Source organism: Maniola jurtina, chromosome 7 (assembly GCF_905333055.1).
Source record: "Maniola jurtina chromosome 7, ilManJurt1.1, whole genome shotgun sequence".
Taxonomy (NCBI): Eukaryota; Metazoa; Arthropoda; class Insecta; order Lepidoptera; family Nymphalidae; genus Maniola; species Maniola jurtina.
This window is the reverse complement of record NC_060035.1, coordinates 8,814,202-8,835,904: the sequence shown is the minus strand read 5'-3', so window position 1 is coordinate 8,835,904 and position 21,703 is coordinate 8,814,202. Positions and strand designations below refer to the sequence as shown.

General features: G+C 35.2%; 4 protein-coding genes across 5 annotated transcripts; 1 reads left to right on the top strand and 3 right to left on the bottom strand.

The window, feature by feature from the left end:
* Positions 1-1,458: 1,458 nt before the first annotated feature.
* Positions 1,459-7,213, bottom strand: LOC123867187 (novel acetylcholine receptor chaperone). Its single transcript, XM_045909116.1, has 4 exons — positions 6,356-7,213; positions 5,227-5,365; positions 3,821-3,965; positions 1,459-2,512 (listed from the first exon to the last, which is right to left on the bottom strand). Exons 1-4 carry the CDS (start codon positions 6,464-6,466, stop codon positions 2,437-2,439), a joined length of 471 nt encoding a protein of 156 aa, XP_045765072.1. The 5' UTR covers positions 6,467-7,213; the 3' UTR covers positions 1,459-2,436.
* Positions 7,214-7,469: 256 nt separating this feature from the next.
* Positions 7,470-8,753, bottom strand: LOC123867184 (NADH-cytochrome b5 reductase-like). Its single transcript, XM_045909112.1, has one exon. It carries the CDS (start codon positions 8,604-8,606, stop codon positions 7,698-7,700), a length of 909 nt encoding a protein of 302 aa, XP_045765068.1. The 5' UTR covers positions 8,607-8,753; the 3' UTR covers positions 7,470-7,697.
* A 2,381-nt stretch (positions 8,754-11,134) lies between these two features.
* LOC123867188 (high mobility group protein HMG-I/HMG-Y-like) lies at positions 11,135-13,230 on the top strand. Of its 2 annotated transcripts, none has more exons than XM_045909117.1 (4): positions 11,135-11,272; positions 11,821-11,927; positions 12,378-12,539; positions 12,618-13,230. In XM_045909117.1, exons 2-4 carry the CDS (start codon positions 11,856-11,858, stop codon positions 12,741-12,743), a joined length of 360 nt encoding a protein of 119 aa, XP_045765073.1. In that variant the 5' UTR covers positions 11,135-11,272; positions 11,821-11,855; the 3' UTR covers positions 12,744-13,230. The 2 variants fall into 2 exon arrangements, with proteins under 2 accessions (XP_045765073.1, XP_045765074.1); XM_045909118.1 differs by lacking the exon at positions 11,135-11,272 and adding an exon at positions 11,505-11,523.
* A 2,023-nt stretch (positions 13,231-15,253) lies between these two features.
* LOC123867173 (gastrula zinc finger protein XlCGF57.1-like) lies at positions 15,254-20,948 on the bottom strand. Its single transcript, XM_045909093.1, has 4 exons — positions 20,796-20,948; positions 18,980-19,553; positions 17,918-17,972; positions 15,254-16,918 (listed from the first exon to the last, which is right to left on the bottom strand). Exons 1-4 carry the CDS (start codon positions 20,870-20,872, stop codon positions 16,044-16,046), a joined length of 1,581 nt encoding a protein of 526 aa, XP_045765049.1. The 5' UTR covers positions 20,873-20,948; the 3' UTR covers positions 15,254-16,043.
* Positions 20,949-21,703: the final 755 nt, after the last annotated feature.

The following is a 21,703-nucleotide window of genomic DNA, read 5'->3' as shown; positions in this document are numbered from 1 at the left end:
TCTAACCGTGATGAGTTGAAATTTTTGACTCTTAACCTTTTTTTTTTTTTTTTTAAAAAAAAACCTCTTAACCTTTTTCGTCTTCGATTAGCAACAGGTGCTTGCCATTAGATGGCGCTTTAAAATATTTTACTCTTTCTAAAATTTTATAATTAAAAAAAAAATTATAAAGCGGCAATAAAAATACACATTCTGTGAAAATTTTAACTCTCTATCTATTACGGTTCACGAGATACCTAAAGCTCACTGACAGATAGACGGACGGATGGACAGGCTTAGTAATAGGGTCCCGTTTGCATCCTTCGGGTACGGAACCCTAATAAACGTTAGATAGGTTCAAATCAAAAGATTTTTGTACTTTAGTTCGTACCTACTCGACTAGATGATGCTCACGATTTCGTCTGCGTGGGTTTAGGTTTTTAAAAATCCCCTGGTAACTTTTATTTTCTAGCATAAGAAGTAGCCTATATCTGTTTCCGGCATGCAATGCAAGCTAACTCTGTACCAACTTACTTAGTTCTTTTAAAAATAAGGTTGGAACTCTGTTTTTCCATGACAAAAATAGCCTAGGTACGCAATGCTGACTACCCCTGTTCTAACCCAAGATGGAAACTATCTTTGTTTTAAACGTCAGAATCTGTTAAACAGTTGGGCCATGAAAAGGTAATATTATTAGTTTAGGAGATAATAATTAGTAGAGGTATAAAGGTAATATTAATATGTATAGGAGCAAAACTGAATTATTCAAATACCAAACTAGAATTTTGGTTATTGGACACAAACCAAACGCCACAATAAACACCCCTGGGCACGTGCGACTTAATTTTGCCAAAAAATTTTGAATAATCATGCATAATAATAGTATTTGAAATGCGAAAGTACAATTTGTCTGTTAGCTTTTCACGGCCCAACCGTAAAACCAATTTTGACAAAAGCAAGCTTGCATTCCAGGGACAGACATAAGCTACTTTTGCTCTAGGTTCTACCTAGAGAAAGCTCCCACGGAATTTTTCAAAACCCCTTAATCCACATGGATGAAGTCCCGGGCATCATCTATTGTTTTATATTTTTATGTACTAAAATATGTGACTAATCTATTTCGTTTTGCCTATACATTGTCATTCTTATTTTTGATATTAAAAAAAAATTAAGAATATTAAATAAGAGATCATTTCACATATAAATTCAAAACACCCACATTCACCCTCGATCTCAGCTGCTATAGAACTAGGTTTTATGAAATGGAATACACTAATATCTTTTAATTAAGTAACTCCTAACTGTTGAGGGTTATCCCAAAATGCCCATGGTCCTATAGATCACTGGATTACCAATAATGTGTATTGTGTGGGAGCAGCAAAAGACTAATCTTGTATTTACAAACCCTGGATGATTTACAGTAACTTTAATTCATTTTTGTATTAATTAACGCAATAAATAAAACTATATATTTTTGTGCTCATTTTTATTTATAAATAATTATGTAATAGTGATTTTCACACACGACTTTCAAAACATCTTGCAGTTCTATTAGTTAAGCAGATATTGCGATTTGTCGTTTTCTAAAAAGCATTTTGTTAATTACTGTGGGCATTGTTTTGAACTACAACAAAAGACATGTGAGAACTTATAGTGCATAATGAGAAAGAACTCGCCATATTCGCTCGGTGTGTCAAGTGTCATGTCAAAAGTACGATTTTATCCTTATTCTAAGGGTAAACCATACTTTTGACATGACAATTGATACATAGAATATGGCGAGTCTTTTCTCAAAAATGCATTTTACACAATTCACATCACACAATAATACATAGTGAGGTATCGCCATCCTAAGGTGTGAATAAAAAGCTATTTCTTTTATGGTAACAAACCTCGAAATAAATTGTATTTTCTTTCCAATTATTTTACTAGATAGATAATATTTTGAACATTACAATTGAGCAAAAACATGTACGAATACCTATTTATGTAGATACGTAATTCAAAATACATACAACATACTTTCTAATCTACCGAAAAGTGGCAGTTTGAGAAGCTAATTTCTATTTAACTGTATCCAAGTATAGTTACACAAGTTTAACACATTCTACGCTCACAAATCACAATCACACAAAATAATCTTAAATACTTATAGCTTAAATTAATATCACTTTTGGGTACGAATTCTATGGTATCCTTTCTATGTGGGTACCTAACGTTAAAACTTTTATTTTATTAGACAAATTAATGTACTCCAGGTTGATTAAAGTGCTAGAATTATTCAAATAATTTAAAAAGGGTTCTGATTTTGACATAATGGCTAGCAATAATCACAGAAATATTTTGAATAAATAATTTAAATGTTAATTTACTTCACTTGTCATTTGTGCTATTCGCAAGTTGGTTTTATTTTTGTTAATTATATCAAAAAACTGCTACCAGACTCGAGAATGTATTTCACTCCCTCTTCAAACCGTTGCCATTCTGTGTTGCGGCTGTCTTTTCTAGTTCTTCACGACGGCTGGTTTGGTACCTTTAAAAAAAAAAACCTATTAGGTACAATTATTTTGATATAATGATCACAACTTATTAGGTCTAAAAGCTCTAGAGTCCACCTCGCGAACCGAGGCTTCCGTACGTAAGAATCACTTTTGTTATCGAACCGCAAAACTAACTTGTTTGTAAAGTTTTATAATTGTTTATATAAAAAACCATGTAAATAAGTCAGTTTTATTTGGTAAAGTTGCACGATAAATCAAAAACTGTTGACTATGCGTTAAAAAAAATCTGTTTTAGAATGTATAGCTAAAGCCCTTCCATAAATGATATCCTACTTGATATAGTTATCTTACTTTGAAAATACTAATTTTATTAGTTCATGAACACATTTTAATTTTTTTCTAGGTCAATGGGATATACCTTATAGGTTTTCTTGACAGACAAGACAGACAGACCACAAAGTCATCCTATGCGGGTTCCTTTTTCCTTTTAAGGTACCTACAGAACCCTAAAAAACAAGGTAATAATGAACTAAGACGTTCACAGGTTTGTATTGCAGGAATCGTTCAGTGGATCATATAAGGAGAAAAAATGCTATTATATTTATTAGGACCGCCAAAATTAGAGGGTCGAAATTGAAGATAAGAGTGAAAGAGCACCTCTTTTGTTTTTGCAATATATCTCGTAAAACTTTTTGTAGGGAATCAAATTTCCCATCAATATATACATTATATATATAATATATTGACTCTAAGTAAACTCCCCTTTTTTTTAGAAAATTATTTTGAAATAATAAAATATGTTTTTGATTATGGTATACATCTATACAAGATCTACGGTAGGTATACCTACGCGGGAATTTATATGTGCTCAATTATTTACGCGACAAGCGATTCGTCATCCCAAATTCTTGGCTGGTTGCCAATCTCATGCAATAGAACTAATTTTATTTCGATATTCGTGTTTACATCTCGTAAAAATTGGTCAAGGCGTTTGGTTACTATCCGGTTATTTTAAGGACTCGTTTTTTATTTAGAAAAATCCATTAGGATTGAAGGCATAAATTCTTTGCATTGATTGGTGTTTAATAGATATTTACACCAGTCAGCCGGTATGAAAATCTTGTGATCAAAGTAGATTTGACGAGAATCTTCAGTGTACAGCAATATACATTACGTCAATGCAGCCTACGATCAGAATACGACCGACTGGATGCAGCTATTTTGCGCTGACATTTTCAGTGAGGTCTATACAATAAGACTGACTATAAAATACAATATCCTAAACGTTAAAAAAGGCGCTGCAAATACATAAAACATTATAACCACGGTCCAGTTCTTACCAGACTACAAGTCTTCCGGTGAGCATGAAGAAGAAAACCAAAGCTGGCGCGCATCGGTCGAAGGGATCGCCAACCATAACGTGAGAATATGCAGCCAAGATCATAAGAAATACTAGCCCAACGTTGGCTGTATTCTTTACCTTATCTGTAATAGAAAATAATGACTTACTTAAATATTTATTTACCCTTTGCTAAGAACATACAAAAATTACTGCTATCGGAACCTGTTTAACTATTTTCAGTAGCAGCTGTGTTGTTTTGAATTAAGACAAGAATAAATGGATCAAAATGCCCAGGAGTCTCAACTCTCAACTAATACATCGTACCTACTATAAATGCGAAAGCGTTTTCTGTCAGTTACCTACCTTTTAATAAACATAAACCACGCGGACGAAGTTTATAATAGGTAACCAAGCGATATTATTATATGCGTATTTAACGCAATAGGTACAATTCGATATAATTAATAGCTAAGGGTCGGAAAGCACGGGTAGTTCACCACCTCCGCCCTCCACTTAACACACCTCAATCAATGAACTCAGAGAGGCAATGGTACTGCGGTTAAACTCTACCCTGAAATACGTTTCAGATTGGGGTGATGCCAATTTGGTAGAGTTTAACGCTACCAAAACGCAGGCGTGTCTACTTACAGCAAAACGGAGTCCTTTTACCTTGACTCCCACTTTCCGGAATATATCTATTAACATCACTGATCACATAGATCTCCTAGGTCTCGACGTCTCGGCTAACATCAACTTCGGAAGATCCATCGAAGCCAAAGCCAAGACCGCCGCAAAAAAACTAGGCATTCTTAACAAGGTCAAGCAGTACTTCACGCCGCGCCAACTGACTACTTTATATCAAGCACAAGTCAGGTCGTGCATGGAGTACTGCAGTCACCTCTACGATGGCTCCGCTAAGTACCAACTAGCGGCTCTGGATGCCGTTGACCGTCGAGCTAGGAGACTTATAGGCGAAGACTCTCCTTTGTTGGCGAAACTTCAAAGTCTCGATCAGCGCCGTAAGGTCGTCGGCTTATCGGTGTTTTATAGGATATATTTTGGAGAGTGTGCACAGGAACTTTTCGATCTTGTCCCCCCTTCACCATTTTACCACCGAACCGCAAGACGTCGGGCGAGTTTCCACCCTTATGTCGTCAACATTCCATCTACACGCACGAAACGTTTTGCGTCTTCATTCCTCATACGCATGGCTAAGGTTTGGAATACTCTTCCGCGATCAGTTTTTTTCCGGGTATCTTTAAAACAAGAGTGAATAGGCACCTTCTAGGTAAACGCGTCCCATCTTAGACCACATCATCACTTTCCATCAGGTGTGATTGTGGTCAAGCGCTTACCTATAGTGAATAAAAAAAAAACCTTATTAACGTGCAAAAATCAACTCACGACTTGGTATAGTTGCCAACGCCAGCCCGAATAATATTTCTAAGCCGCCAACCGTCCTGCGATACCATTTCGACGGTAGTTTAAAATCCAACATTTCCGAAAATGGAAAGACTTTCGCATATCTCACATATTCTTTCCTCTAAAAAAAAATTATAGGTTAAGGTTAGATTAGAACATAAATATCCAACACTTAAATTCTATTGGGCAATACAATCAGCCATCCTATCCTTTAATATTATAAATGCGAAAGTGTGTCTGTCTGTCTGCTACCTTTTCACGGCCCAACAGTTTAACCGATTTTGACGAAATTTGGTACAGAGTTAGCTTATATCCCGGAGATGGACATAGGCTACTTTTTATCCCGGAAAATCAAAGATTTCCCACGGGATTCCTAAATACCGATTCGCATGAAATTTAGAACCGAGGTAGCTTGTGTCCCTGCAATTGACATAGGCAACTTTTTATTCCGGAAAACCAAATAGTTCCCAAGGGATCTTTAAAAACCGAAATCCACGCGGACGAAGTCGCGGGCATCCTCTAGTTATTAAGTGTTACACTAGACTAATCTGATCATTCCAATCCATCCCATGCTTATCTATCCTACCCCTGCCTAGTGTTTTCGTGAAGAAGAAAGTCTGTCAGTTCGGTCCTCGTTAAAATAAACATTTACAATAATATTATGCCATACTATATGTATATTAGGTAGGATATTGCAGCCCCGGATGAAAATCGGATTTGGCCCTGCTGGGAATCGGACCTACAGTCTACGTATAAGGCCACATTGCTCACCACTGCAAAAGGGAGGTTGTCGATTTTTCTAATAAACTTATTTTAGTGTCGGGTAGCTATATTTATTACCAAAAATAAAATTATGGAATATTTTATATAAGCTCAATGGATTTAAACAGTTATCAAATGCCTATAACATAACAATTGCCTGCTGTAAAGAACGTTAACGTTAGAATACGTCTCACTGTCGCAGCAAGGCAGTATCGCTGGGCATTAGGCGGCAGGCCAAATACCAAAATAGAAAGCCACATTGCTCCGCAACAAAAATCTTAATGCATCTTGCGATCTTTTTAATTTTGTCTCGACAGTAACGCATGCGAAATTATAAGTAGGTACTTACCAAATCTTTATGCAATTCCTTTGAAATAATTGGCGACAACTTAGTTGTACCCACAAATACAAAGAAAATTCCCAAGAGAATGGACAAGCTTTTTAAAACGATGGATCCCATTCTGCTTTGCAATTTTTTTCTTAATTAGCTATTTATAACATTATCATTTTCGTTCTCCGATTATACTTATTAATAAAATATTATTCACGAAAACACATTATTACACCAAAAATAATATTTCCGAAATCCCAAGAATCCCTGTTTTATCACTATCTCATATTCCAATATTTAACCATTGTACTATACACGTATTTGGTTTTACGAAATGTACAAAATTAAATTTCTCTAGCCAGTGCAAAAAGCACGATCACGATCGTCCGTTCGACGTTCGCGCCGGCGCGAAAAAAATCCATATCAAATATTTTAAATTTTATCATCGGTCTAGACGGGAGTCATTTGGCACAAGTCTTATATTATGTACAGACGTGCCAACTTTCAGCTCAACAACCAACTTGTTTCTATGTTATGCCGTATTACACATCTTTACGAAGACGAGACGATTATTTACTATTATTGTACCGGGTCTCGCCACTCGGTATCGATATAGGTACTAGACGGACTGCGTGTATTTGGCCGATCGATAAATAATATGAGTTACCAGTGCAGTGCTAATTTATGGTTCTATTTCTGAGGCTCTGAGAGGCTAGTCGTGAACTGAGCCCAGAATCCTAGCCACGACCGCTCGAAACTGAAACCAACTAAAGTTTGCGACGTCCAGTACAAACTGTACCCGGGATTACGGATAGCGCGCTTTTCCAACATTTTGATCAGGCTGGCGTGCGGTTTGGCATGCCCAATGCTCCAATACAACAATAGTTATGAGTATAAATTGTTATGGCTACACACGTCACTAAACACATCAACTATAAGTATAGCCGTAACAATCCAGACTTATGGTGCATGACACGGGTCTGCCCGCGAAATTCAAATTTAATTTGGTTTTTCGCAATTTGTAAACTAATACGACAAAGAAGCCGTATGGCATTTTAATTCCGACAATGGCAGTATCATCTTCACAGGTTCAATTAGAAATTGACAAGGAAAATAATAATAATAATTAATGTAGTAAAATAAGTTTTTTCTCATTCTTATTATTTGTCAATTCAATTTCAATATTATTTTCCTTTCTTTTTCCAAGTGTTGTTAAAATGTAGTTATAAAATGCACTAAATACATGTATTTGACAAGCTGCTACTATTGTAGATGTAGTGACTCAACTTAACAGTCCTTTTAGAACAAAAATGTTGAGCTGATAAAACAATCCATTTGGAATGTATATATTGTTCTTTATTCAAAACAGGAAAATATTATCAGAATAATTTCCATTTTTTAGAACAGCTTCATATTCTTTCATAAATTGTACTGTACCACAAAGAAGATACTGATCATTAAGATGTGGTATCAAATTGTCCAATTCTGTAATACTAAATTTGTTATTTACAATTGGTTCGTTATATTTTCTATTCATTGCATTCTCATCAGAGCTCTCAATGAGTTTGTTGCTCAAAAAAATTTTATATGAAAAGTTCCAGAAAGAATTAAATTCATACAGTTCATCTCTGAGAAAAATTTCAACAGTATCCTTACAGCAATAAAATAAAACTATTCTAGTCATATCTTCTTCATTGTCTAATATATTCTGAATAATAGATATAAAAGGTGCTATGCCTGTCCCTTGTGCAATCATTATTATTCTAACATATTTGTTTGCTTGTATCTTGTAAGAACCATATGGCCCTCTCCATAAAGTTTCTTCTCCAATGGTCAAGTTAAACAAATAATTAGAAACTAATCCCTTGCTGTATTTTCTTAATAATATAAGGAAATCATAACTTTGTTCTTTACCATGCAATTTTAATTTAATGGGGGTATATGCCCTTGTACAAGATTCATTATTAACGGAAGTGTATTTAAGGAGAAAGTGATCACCAGGTTTCCACCAGACTTGCTGACATTGATCATGTTTTGACTTTTGAAAAAAAAGAATTTTTTGTGTGTTGCTAACTTGTATGATATTACAGAGATAAAATTTCTTATATTCAAGTTGCGAGATACCATAATCCGTAACGCTGAATGAATTATCACCTTGTTTTTGACTCTTTTCGTATAATTTTAACTGGTTCTCATATACATCCAAAATACAAGGATTGCAGCCACTGTTGCAGCAATCCTCCTTTGCTGGTGCAACAGGTGGCTTCATACTTATTAATTACCTATACCAATTAATTAATATTTCGACAGCTTTGCGTCGGACGAAACGGGACACAATCTAATTAAAGAAAACACAACCGACCAGAAAATAAATAAAAAGGTTATTTAGAATTATGGAATATGATGGAGTGTCATAAGCATCCGCCGTCATAAGCACAGATTAGGTAGGTACCTATTAGTTACCTACTACGTAACTGGTCATAAGTCATATTCAAACTCCAAACCTTTTTTTTTTCTCTCTCGTCTGGCTTTACTCAGATTAGCCAATGTCAAGTTTGTAGTTATTTTCAAGTTAGTGAAACTATACAAGTATGGACTCCGTCTGCGCCGGCGCCCGCCAACATACGCTTGGCGCTTCTTAAGAGCGCTCCCCAGTCAGTTCCACCACCAAAAAACACCAACTAACACAAAAACCAGCCACTCTTAACAAAAAAAAAAAAACACTCCAAAAAGTCATAGCACGCACGCCAGCAAACGCCAACACACACGAAGTCCAACTGCAAACAGCAAACCTATAGTGATAGTCTATGCTCCATAAATTATTATCTACTAGGTATATGAGCTTTATGTGGTACCTATTTGCTATGCTCCAAGTCTACCAACTGTACAGCACATCCTCTATTTATCTGTGGTACATCACAGACCAAAGAGATACTTTTTGGCAAAGAGTATGTACCTAACCGATGTGTGCAAAGTTTTTTGAGATTTCATATAACTACCTATTAGTTACTTATACAGAATTCTAAAATTCGTTTCTTTCGACTTGTTCGGCTCGAATTTGGTGCGTTCACCTTTACTGTGATTTGTGAGTCTGTGGATGCTACTGTGCCCCATATCCGCACCCATAGAGATATAATTTTAACTTCATCACCATACAAAAGTACATAGCTCTCTATGAAAGCTTAGCCTGCCTGGTACCTGGTAGGTATATAATATGAAATCACTACATTTCTCTACAGTGCTCCACAGTACGACAAGGCTTTTTTGGCACTTGAATGTCATTGACAGAAGGGAGTAGTTGTAGTACAAAGGCTGCCAGCAAGTAAAATCTCAATGAGGAACTTTCCAGCGAACGTTCCATAAAATTATCAGGGATATCTCTGAAGTCTGAACGCATAGCTCGCTGCCATAGGCAGAAAAATGCTGTCTGTGCCCTTTAGATTGTTTTTTTTTTGGTTATGTAGCAATTGTAGCACAAAGGCTGCCAGCAAATAAAATATTCTCGTTTGGGGAATATTATGTTGAAAATCGAGTAAGTTTTATCAAATTATAACTGAAAAAGAAATTAGGCAAGCCGTTCCTGTTTGTACATCGAAAAAGAATCATAAAAACCATTGATAGGCCAGGGACTTGCAACCTACTTTCTACTACTAATTTCTTAAATATTCAACTAAAGATTTGTATGTAATTCTGTGAAGATGATACTGCCACTGTCGGAATTAGAATGCAATAAGCCTACTTTGTCGAATTAGTTTATAAATTGCGAAAAACCAAATTAATTTTGAATTTCGCGGGCAAACCCGTCTCATGCATCTTAAATAAAATAAGAAGAAGACAATTATTAATACAAATCTTGACTACTATATAATATATATATATTTTTTTAATTTTACATTTGCAACAGGTGACAACCCTATAAGAATAGGTACTTATAAAATTCGAATTCGTTATTAGGAAGCTTCCCCTCTGTATGGATGTATACTCGTGTGGCCTGACTGTACTTACTCACTGTAGGTACTCATCTTACTTATCTAGGTACTCGCCACACTGTCTTGACCGATGTAATTACCTAGATCGGTAATTAGGTCGATTCCGTAAAACCTGCATCAATCATTATTATAATCGCAATTGTTATCATTGGCTACTTGTTGCAACAATACATTGTAGCCAACAGTGAGCGCGCGTCAACCAATCAGAGGTGATTACAATCGTGACATTGTAGCTGTCATTCTGCTGCAATCGAGCAGTTTTAACAGGGGGCCTATCGGCTAAAAATATATCAATCATTAAAGGACAGCATCAATGTCAAAACATGGTTTTTGGCCAATCCCATTGGCTAAATACCATGTTTTGACATTGATGCTGTCCTTTAATGATTGATACATTTTTAGCCGATCGCCCTGCAGTTTATTTGCATGACAATAATAATAATAATCGCATGCAATGCAATCGGCAGGATACTATGTATATTTATAATTTAGCGTTACTTTTTTATAATTATAGCCTCAATAGCTCAACGGTTATAGGAGTGGACTGAAAACCGAAAGGTTGCAGGTTCAAACCTGTGTTCAATTCAAACCCCACCCGTTGCACTATTGTCGTACCCACTCCTAGCACAAGCTTAACGCTTAGTTGGAGGGGATAGGGGAATGTTAGTCATGATTAAAAAAAATGACTAATATTCTTTTAAAAAAAATAGTAATAATTTCTTTCATTACAACATCTAAAAAAATATTATACGGACTGCAAACAATAGTGATTAGTGACAGTTTTTGTATTTCTAGCATAGTTTCTAATTCTATGGCCTCTGCATAACATTGGCGCCCTCTATACTGACGCCAAATAAACACCGGTTAGCGGCTAGTGCTCCCAGGCCCCAAGCCCGCCATAATTTTCTTTTTGGCCTTTGCTTTATCGTTGGCTGTAAACAATCGTGTAAGTACGGTGAATATTATTACGATAATTTATAGATTTACTTTCTAAGTAATGAGTGTCTCATAGTTAATTATCAAAAAATTGTTCTTTCTGTAGTTCACGAGTAAAATCAACATTGTATTCCATAATTACCTAATGGCAGACTCCATTTATATTGGCTTGGGGTCTCTGTTATAGAAATTGTTTGCGCAAAGAATTTTCAGTGAATTCGCCGTAAATATAAATAATTTAAAATTATTGACTGTAATTAAGTAAGTAGATTGTAGTTTACTAGGAACGTTTGTGTGTACGGTTTAAGTAACTATATCGTTGGCGTCTCAGAGGCTAATGACTTATGGTTTTGTTTATTTTAACTAAGATTTTCCTTTGTTTTTCTCTTCATGTATTTTACCCCTCCTTTTATTATGTTTCTAGTTTGTTTTACTTTAAATGGAACCCAAATAATATTATTTGATTTTGTCTACTCAGACAGATCTACTTAGTATGTGGGGTAATTTTTTTTTGTAATGGTAGCCTCAATAATTTTAATGTGGAATTCATTATTTCAGATTTGCCTTTGTAGGTGTATATTAAATTAACTAACATGTCTGATGATGGATCAACAGTAGTAGAGAAGAAAGGACGTGGTAGACCCAAATCTAATGGCACACAATCGGTTAGTTTTTTTTTATTACTTACTATTTTTTTAATTAAACAAACAAGGTATGTAAGGGCATTTAGCGTTCATGTCTATATAGTAATTATGGTATTTTCAGATCCAGACGATTTGCTACTATGTCATTCAACATTCTTGTCTATTTGATGACTGGTATTTTTAAGTCTAGACTATTTGCTACTAGAGTATTTTGAATTACATTCTAAGATTCAGATGATTTGCATCTAGGGCATTTAGCATTCATGTCAATTTAGTTTTTATGGCGTTTGGATATCAAGACGTTATATCGTCATTTTGCAACATGTTCATTCTGATAGGCACCCATAAATTAGTATAATATTCCTATCAAAATAGGCCTACATAGGTACATGTTTTTAAAAGCAAAAGTCAATAGGAAAATATTATTGGGCTTCAACTATTTCATAAATCACATAATTATTTGTTTTATAGGACACTAAAGGAGATTCCAAGAAAAGAGGGAGACCTCCAGCAGCCGCAGCTAAGGTTAAGGAATCCAAAAATTCATCTGATGATGAACAGGCTCCAGTAGCTAAAAGAGGAAGAGGCAGACCTAAGGGTTCCAAGAAGAAAGCAGCAGCCCCTAAAGCAAAGGTATAATCTGAATGTGAGAAATGCCACATCAAAATAAAATAATTATGAATCACATTATAGCCTTATTACTTATTTCAGAGTGGTTCAGGTGAAGGGCGAGGTCGTGGCAGACCGCGCAAGGATGCAGCTCCTCCAAAGAAAGATGCAGCATCCTCTGAAGAGGAGCAAGAAGATGAAGAAGAGGAAGAGGGCTCCGACCAGTAATCACGATTGTTCGTCATACAACTTTTAGTGTAATTTGGTTCTCATTGTAACCCCTTTGTGAATCAGAATGTTTGGTGACTATGACATCCTGTGTCATGCTCTTTAGCTTTTTTGAGGGGTTACCATGATAACACAAGTCTCCAACAACATTCTCCCAAACTTTATTCATGTGAGCATATTTAAAGAAATGATTATTAGCAGATTTTAAGAAGTCCTCTTTGTGATTTTATTGCATTTACTTGAACTACTTTAAACAATAGAACCTTCTTACATGGCTAAATTTTGGGTAGACTTAGCTCTCCCTAGAAACGTACAACTTAAGCTATAATTTGTAAGATCCTTTTTTTGTAGATTTATTCTATTTCTATTATAATAGGTATTTTGTAATCATCTGATTTATATTGTAAGAATCAATACAACTTTGTAGATTTATTAATTTTGACTTAAAAGTCAAGTATTATTTTCTTTAATAAATATTTCATTTACATTTGGTTTTTTTTCTGCTTGGTTTTGTTTATAAAATGTTATAATCAAAAATTTTATTTCAATGTTAGTTTATATTATAATATTATGTTACAGGAAAGCCACTTGGACCTTCATACTTCTAATACTCTGATCAGAAATTAGAACCATGATTTACCTACTAATTAATTCTGTCATACTTTTGGAAACTGACTGAAATGTTAAATTATTTGGAAAATACGGTTTACTGTGTGTCTGTGCGTGAATGTACAATTTTAGAACAATATATTAAATAAATTATAAATAAAGGATTTTTCATTGCTGTTCTAGAATGTAGGCACATATAGGTAGGTATGGATTAAGAGCCAGTGAGGGCCTGACCTTATATTTTATAAAAGCTGAAAGTTTTGTATGCGCATCTTCCTAAACACAGGTACGATCGGCGACTATGAAGGTTCGATCATCTTGGCTTTGGCAGATAACGGGTAACAAAGGTAAATAACATCTTTCGTGAAAGTAGTGTAAATTTTTAGGGTTCTACACTTCATAACGAAAAACGGAACCCTTATAGGATCACTTTGTCAGTCTAGAAAACCTATAGGGTACTTCCCGTTGACCTAGAATCATGAAATGTGGCAGGTAGGTAGGTCTTATAGCACAAGTAAAGAAATAAATCCGAAAACCGTGAATTTGTGGTAACATCACAGAAAAAAGCGGCCAAGTGCGAGTCAGACTCGCGCACTAAGGGTTCCGTACTCGGGTATTTTTCCATTTTGCACGATAAATCAAAAACTTCATAATTAAATGAGTTTTAGATTGTAGGTACAGATATCGACGGCTTAGAGTGAAAACCTCGTAAGTGTAAAAGAAGTAACTTTTCAGGAGGAAGAAAAAACTGCGTGCTGTAACTAACAGAAGCGAGTATTTACGAGTTTCTCATACTCGTAACGCCATCTGTGACATTAATGTCACATGGCGTTACGAGTATCGAATGAACAAATTAGTCAGATCAGGATGTGCGTTGCGAGGTTTTCTTCCTAGAAACGCAATAAAATTTTAAGCAAAAATGCATTCCCGAGGTTTTCACTCTAAGACGACGATATAGCCCTTTCATATGATACCCCACTTGGTATAGTTATCTTACTTTGAAAATCGAAACAGTTTTTTCTTATGAAAAGATAACCCCCTGAGATATCGGGGGGGGGGGGGGGGGTGTTTAGATCCCCCCCCCCCCTTGTAGGTAGTTGAAGGGTGTAGCGAGAAAATAAAACTATACGGACTTATTTGCTAAGTAAGCTTTTAATTCGCATAGGTATGCTTAATCGTAATTAACAGAAAAAATAGCCAAGTGCGAGTTTGACTCGCGCACCGCGGGTTCCGTACAGAGTTGTAGGTAGGTATTTAAAAAGTTAGTTCTCTAATGAAAAGATAAGCTGGATTTAGGGACAAACTTAACTTTGCTATATATAGGATATTTCTACCTCGTTTGGTTTTGAGATATCTCCCGTCGAAAAAATGGTCCAAAACTGACAACTTTGACGGTAAGTCAACAGTACTTTAAAAAGTGATGTCATATGGCATTACATTTCGTACTAAGTAATATTACATTTTACCATCACTCCGAACATCACCCGAGCGTGCCCGAGCTGGCGCGCTAGTGACGGCCACCTGGCACCTATCAAATAGTGCGCTATGTAATGAAATGAAAATATGTTCGGATGTATTATTACATTACATGAGATATCGAGTGATGGGATGCCCCGCCGCCATACGTACTACGTTCGATGTACGCACTACCGCACCTAGTTACATTATACCGCTAGCCAATATTCCGTTCGGTCATTTTAGTTAATAAATAAAGTTGGTTTCCCTTCATACTTTAGACCAGGCTTAGGACTGGCAATATACATGGATTACCTACGAATTACGATTTGGCATTTTAAAAATATTCATTGAACCCTATCGTAATAAGTGAAAAATGTCCTTGACCGCCCACGCTTTGTCAAATACTAATAATTACTAATAAATATAAACAAAGAATTCATGAATTTTTGAAGAGCTAAGTTAAGTACCTTGGCGGAGCCAAATAAACGTAAACCTTATTGCATCAGTTACAGACTACAGTATATAAAATCGGGCTGGCCGCGCAACCGATATGAAGCACGAGTATCTCTCTCTCACTCTCTCTCACTAGCACAATTTACGATTCTCAAACCACGCACCGAGATATGCCGATTGCCGAATGACATGACCGAACAGTCAGTAGGCAGCGAGCGCGAAACGCTGTCCGCGTCATGTTTTAGTGTGATGTGTAATGCTTGATTTTGTCGTGTAATATGTAATGCTACAGTACGCGGTCGGGTAATATTACGCGTAATGCATCAATCGCATTACTTACACATGTCTAGTCTTTGATTTCTTTTTTTTGTTCTAAGGTTCTACGGGTTTTTATTCTAAAGTTCTAAGATTCAACATTTTGCAAACTCGACATTATAAGAATTCAACATTTTAGGAATTCAACATTTTGGGCCTGAAGGATCATGTCCTACTCTAAATGAACTTTATTGTTTTTCGGAATAAAACCGATCCTAATGTTGATCTGGGGAGTGGGTATAACCCATTGGTAAGTAAGTAGGTATACCACGTTGCGTTCAAATCCGTCAGCAGGTGGTCAGTAGTTTCCGCGTGAGACGAGTAGGTACAGACAAGATAAAATTTAAAACCATTAGACAGTAGGTCTTACAGTCAATAAGGTAATGATATCTACCTACTACAGTATTCATCACTTATTATCAATCGAATCAGGGAACTAATGTTTAACTAACTAAAATAACATTTTCAGTTTTCTTTAATTTCTATTAAATTATTAAGCTTACTTAAGTGCATCTGAGTTTTTCTGTGACTCTGTGATTGATTCTTCGTCACGAACTGCATATTACAAATATCACAAGAGAATGGCCTCTCACCAGTGTGATTCCTCATGTGAACACCTAGACTCCCCTTTGTTAAATATTTCTTCTCACAAATATTACAAGAGAAAGGCTTCTCCCCAGAGTGTTTTTGTATGTGAGCCGTTAAATTGCTTTTCGTTGTAAACTTGTTGTTGCAAATGTAACAGGAGAAAGGTTTCTCGCCAGTGTGACTTTTCATGTGAACATCTAAACTACCTTTCCACGAAAACTTACTTTGGCATATATCACAAAAGAATGGTTTTTCACCAGTGTGAGTTTTCATGTGTTTGTTTAAATTACCATTTGTGGTAAACTTGTAATGACATATATGACAGGAGAAAGGTCTCTCCCCAGTGTGACTTCTCATGTGAATATTTAAATTAGACTTACAGTAAAACTTCTTTTTACAAATATCACAAGGGAAAGGTTTCTCAAGGGAGTGAGTTTTCATGTGCTTCTTTAAATTGGCACTCCTTGTAAATTTGAAGTTGCAAGTGTCACAAGAGAACAGTCTCTTAACAGTGTGACTTCCCAGGTGAATATTTAACTTAGACTTTGAGTAAAACTTCTTATCACAAATATCACAAGGGAAAGGTTTCTTAAGGGAGTGAGTTTTTGTGGGATTTCTGATATGCCTTTTGTGAATTTTAACTTTATTTAATGTCGCTGGAGTTTGTTGACTGGAGCTGTTTTCTTTCACTGAAGAGATTTTATCCATACTCTTGTCTTCGGATGTCTTACATTTCTTTAACGAAGTTGTGCCTGACAAAAAAAAAGGTGAGTTGATCAAATGCAATGAGACGAAGTCAAATAATGGAACAAGAGAAATGTTTCTCGCCAGTGTGATTTTTCATGTGAACATCTAAACTACCTTTCCAGGAACTCTGGCATGTATCACAAAAGAAAGATTTTTCACCAGAGTGAATTTTCATGTGCCTATTTAAATGACCGCTCGTGGTAAACTTTAATTACAAATAAAACACCAGAAAGGCCTATCTCTAGTGCACTAAGAGCACTTAAGGGCCAGACGTTTGTTATTAACCGACTTCAAAAAAAGGAGGAGGTTCTCAATTCGTCAGAATCTTTTATTTTTTTTAATGTATGTCGATTACTCAAAGACCCCTGAACCGATTTGGAATTTTTTTTTGTTTGAGGGTATACTGTGCAGGTGGTCCCAAATAATTTGGTGAAGATCTGATGAATATCTTCGGAGATGGAGAACAGAACTCATCAATGGATAAGGGCAAATTGCTCGCGATCAGTGTAATAGCTTAGTAAACTGGTTTTGTGGTAGGTTTTAACTGGGCATAGCATTTTATAGTACAGAGGGCCACTAAAAATTGTGAAATAAAAAATTTTCAAAAGAAAAATAAAACCGACTTCAAAAACCACAAGCACTAAAAAGTAATAAATAATTTTTGTTTAGTTACACGTGTAATGTACCTAGGTATGAAGTCTGGCGAGCTTCACATTTGGATTTCTAATTTTGTTTGTTTTATCATGCTCGCTCGACTTCATACCTAGGTACATTACATGTGTAACTAAACAAAAATTATTTATTACTTTTTAGTGCTTGTGGTTTTTCAAGTCAGTATCATTTTTCTTTTCAATTTTTTTTTAATATAAAAGCTGAAAGTTGCTAACTGACAATATTCTCGGATTTGATTTGAGTAAATCTGCATCATGTGTAGCAAGGGGTGAGCTGTTCTACTGCAAGTCTGACTGGGCTATAGGACTTCAACAGGTACCTGCAGTACTTACCTAGAGTATGCGCACAGTCTGCTGACAAAAATGGTTCAGACTCACAGTGATGTAACTGGAAACAAAATTATTTTTTACTTATTATTTTATTAACCATCACCCACCATGAAGTAACTTCTATTAAACAACAAACTCCTTAAATCCTGGAAACTACTAAGGTTTGTTTGGTTTACATTGTTAGGTAGGTAGGTATTCTTTTATTCTCCCTCTTTATAACACAATAAAATACCTGGCCCCTTCAATCCTTCAGGCCCAAAATGTTGAATTCTTATAATTAATTTGCAAAATGTTGAGTCCTAAAATGTTGAATTCGCAAAAAAGTTTAATTTTGAAATTGCAAAATGTTGAATTCGCCAAATATTGAATTTCAAATTCACAAATGTTGAATCCCAAAATATTGAATTTGCAAACAAAAGATTTGGTTTGAGGAATTGATTTAAGGGGGGTGGGGGGGATACTGTATTATGTTGTAGGTATGTAAATAGTTCTCTAACGAAAAGATAAACTGGATTCAGGTACAAACTTAACTTTGCCATTGGATATTCCTAACTCTTTAGTTTTTCAGAAATCCGGGCTATCATAGCCCCCATCACAAAAACTGACAACTTTGATGACAAAGCCTTCGATTCCTTTTTATGTTTAAACTTCAACATTTTGCAACTCCGAAATTCAACATTTTGCAAATTCAACATTTTAGGAATTATAGAATAGAATTAGTTTTATTAGTTGAACCAACACATAACGTAAAACACGAAAAGATAAATTACAAATGATGACGCCTTAAAATCTTGTATATTATGTGTTGTGCCAACGAAAAGGCCCGAAACTCAGCTGAATGTTGTGGATAAACAATGAACCCACAACACTGGTATTCTGCTCGAGCCCAAACGAGGGAAGTCCTAGTAGGTCTTTGTAATTCTGTAAACTGTTATTGAATTTAAAAGAAAAATAAAACTTAATTACAAATTCAACATTATGAGCCTGGAGGCCTTGAATACCTATAAAGTTTTATTTTACCTACCTATAAAGTTTACACTGCATATTTATGTGGAGGCAACTCACCTTAACATTTATCATCATATTATTATATCCTTGGTCCCAAAACATTACTTTTTCATCTTCAGATAGCTCTTTCTGTTCTTGTGATTCTAAAATTTCTTCTTTACAATTTACATCTGAATTTGAGGTACAAACATAATTTTCACTCAAATGTACAGTTTCTGATCTATGCTCTGTTATTTCTTCCTTAAATACTCCAATATGCACATCATAGACATTATCACAGGTCTCCATCCAGTCTGAATCTAACAATTCTTGCTTAAATGTTTCATTATTTTCATCAAGCTCATCTGATCGCTCATTTTTAATTTTAACATTATCAGAAATTTCACATTTAATATCTAATTTTGCTGTTCCATCTGAGTGAGCTGGGTTCTGATTCATATCAAAGAATGGTTTATCATATAGCACAAATGGGACAGCTCCGAGCCGTATTTTCTTTAAACCATTCCTTGATACAGAAAAGTCCTCAGTTAGGAAATGCTGTGAGCAAACAACTGCACCATGTGGCAACTGAGATTCCTTTTTACCGATAGCTTGGAGCCAGGCAGCGCAGACTATGGATTTGGAGGGAAATCTGTACAATTAATTACTTATTATTAGCATGGATTACAATTACAATTTTCATAGGGATCTTAAATTTTTTGAAAATAGAATATAGCCTACTCAGGCTAAAATATAGTCACTCAGGAATAATGTGGCTTTCTACTGGTGAAAGGATTTTCAAAATTTGTTCAGTAGTTCCAGACATTACCCCCTTCAAGCAAACTTTATCTCTTTATAATATTAGAGGTATTTAGAGATATCAAAAAACTATGACAGTTAGAGTGTTGGTTCTATTTTTCCAGTGAAATAAATAAATAATTACTATAACCATTATTATATAACTATTATTTCAGATTTTTTTGAATGGTAGACTTCCAAGATAAGGTAGGGGAAAAGTATTTTTTCTGACATTTTAAAAACAAAATGACAATTAGATGAATATCTGATTTAGAATTTACAGGTAAAGCCCTTTCATAATACCCCACTGTATAGTAGTCTGTTATCTTACTTTGAAAATTGAAAATACTTAAGTACCTACTTATTTTTTTTCTGAGCACATTTTAATTTTTTTGTGATGTGATGAAACCGTTTTCAGATTTTTCTCTTTATATGTGTTTTAATACGGTAGGTATACTTACCTGCCAAACATGATTCTAGGTAACAGGAAGTTCCTTATAGGTTTCTTGACAGACAAGACACACAGACAGACAAATAATGAATTTTATTGATCCTGCAAGGGTTTCTTTATCCTTTTGAGGTACAGAACCCTATGAAATATAATCATCCCTACAAAAGTTGCAATAATATAAGCCAAGGTATCAAACATCACAACATATTAAGTCCCCCGCGGCCCGCCAAGTGCGAGTCAGGCTCGATACCACCGAGGGTTTTTCTGACTTAATTCACATTATAACTTCCTTTAAATTATGCGAAAACCGCATTAAAATCCGTTGCGTAGTTTATAAGATCTATGCGTTCAAACTTAAGTACATACATAAATACAGACAGCGGGAAGCGAGTAGTCATACCTACCTACCTGTATTTACATAGTATTTTACACAAAACTGAGGATAGATACCTACAAATGATAAAGGGTTGTTAAACTTTAATTATAATTCTTAATTAAATAGAGACGTAAATAGTGTTGGTACATAAAAACCATAACTACCACTCTCCCGTTAGTCGTTAGAGAGTAGTATGTTACTTGCTACCACTATTTTGTGACCTTATTACCTTTATGTATATGTAGCAAATAGCAAAACAATATGCTTACTTGTGAAAAGTAATTGCGTCAGATTTAGCCCCGTTTGCAGTTGAGGTGTTCTCACAGAAAGGTACAAAGCACTGCATTATATTTTGCGGCAGTAACAAAATTGTAAGGGAGTATATTTTAATAATAAATTATTCTGAACACCGACCAGAAACAAAAAATCAATTGTTATCTAAGTAGGTACTGAACACAGAGTACTTTTTTTTACATGTTTTTTTTTCTCTCTCGTCTGGCTTTACAAAGTTTAGCCAATGTCAAGTTTGTAGTTATTTGTAACAAGTTAGGGAAACTATACAAGTATGGACCCTGTCTGTACCGGCGCTCGCCAACATACGCACGGCACCCCCTTAGAGCGCTTTTCAGTCAGTTTTAACAAAAAAAATACTCCAAAAAGGCAGAGCGAGCCCGCCAGCTAACACCACGCTAACACCAACACAGACGAAATACTTTTTTACATGTTATCATATTATAATAAGATGTATTATCTATGATGTTATCCAAGATCCAAGTTATCTCTTTCTTAGCTTATACTATCTCTATGCCTTCTTAGTCCCTATTAGTATTTTTTTATTAACTGGTTTTACGGCTCTGGGTTCTAGCCCTTTTAATTATTCGTTAATAGGCATTAAGGCATCACAGACCAATAACATCAAGGCATTTTATTTTATTTTCAGCTCAAAGTTTTCCTTTTTTTTAACTGGTTTTACAAATTAGTCGATACTAGAGCTAATTTCTTAAACTGGACCTTTTCAAGTAAAGATTTTCATATAAACCTATGAGGATGATACTGCCATTGTCGCAAATAAAATGACAAACCTACGTTGTCGTATTAGTTTACAAATGGCGAAAAACCAAATTAAAGAATTTCCTGAGCAGCCCGTCGCATCCAAACGTATGAAATGGATGGATCG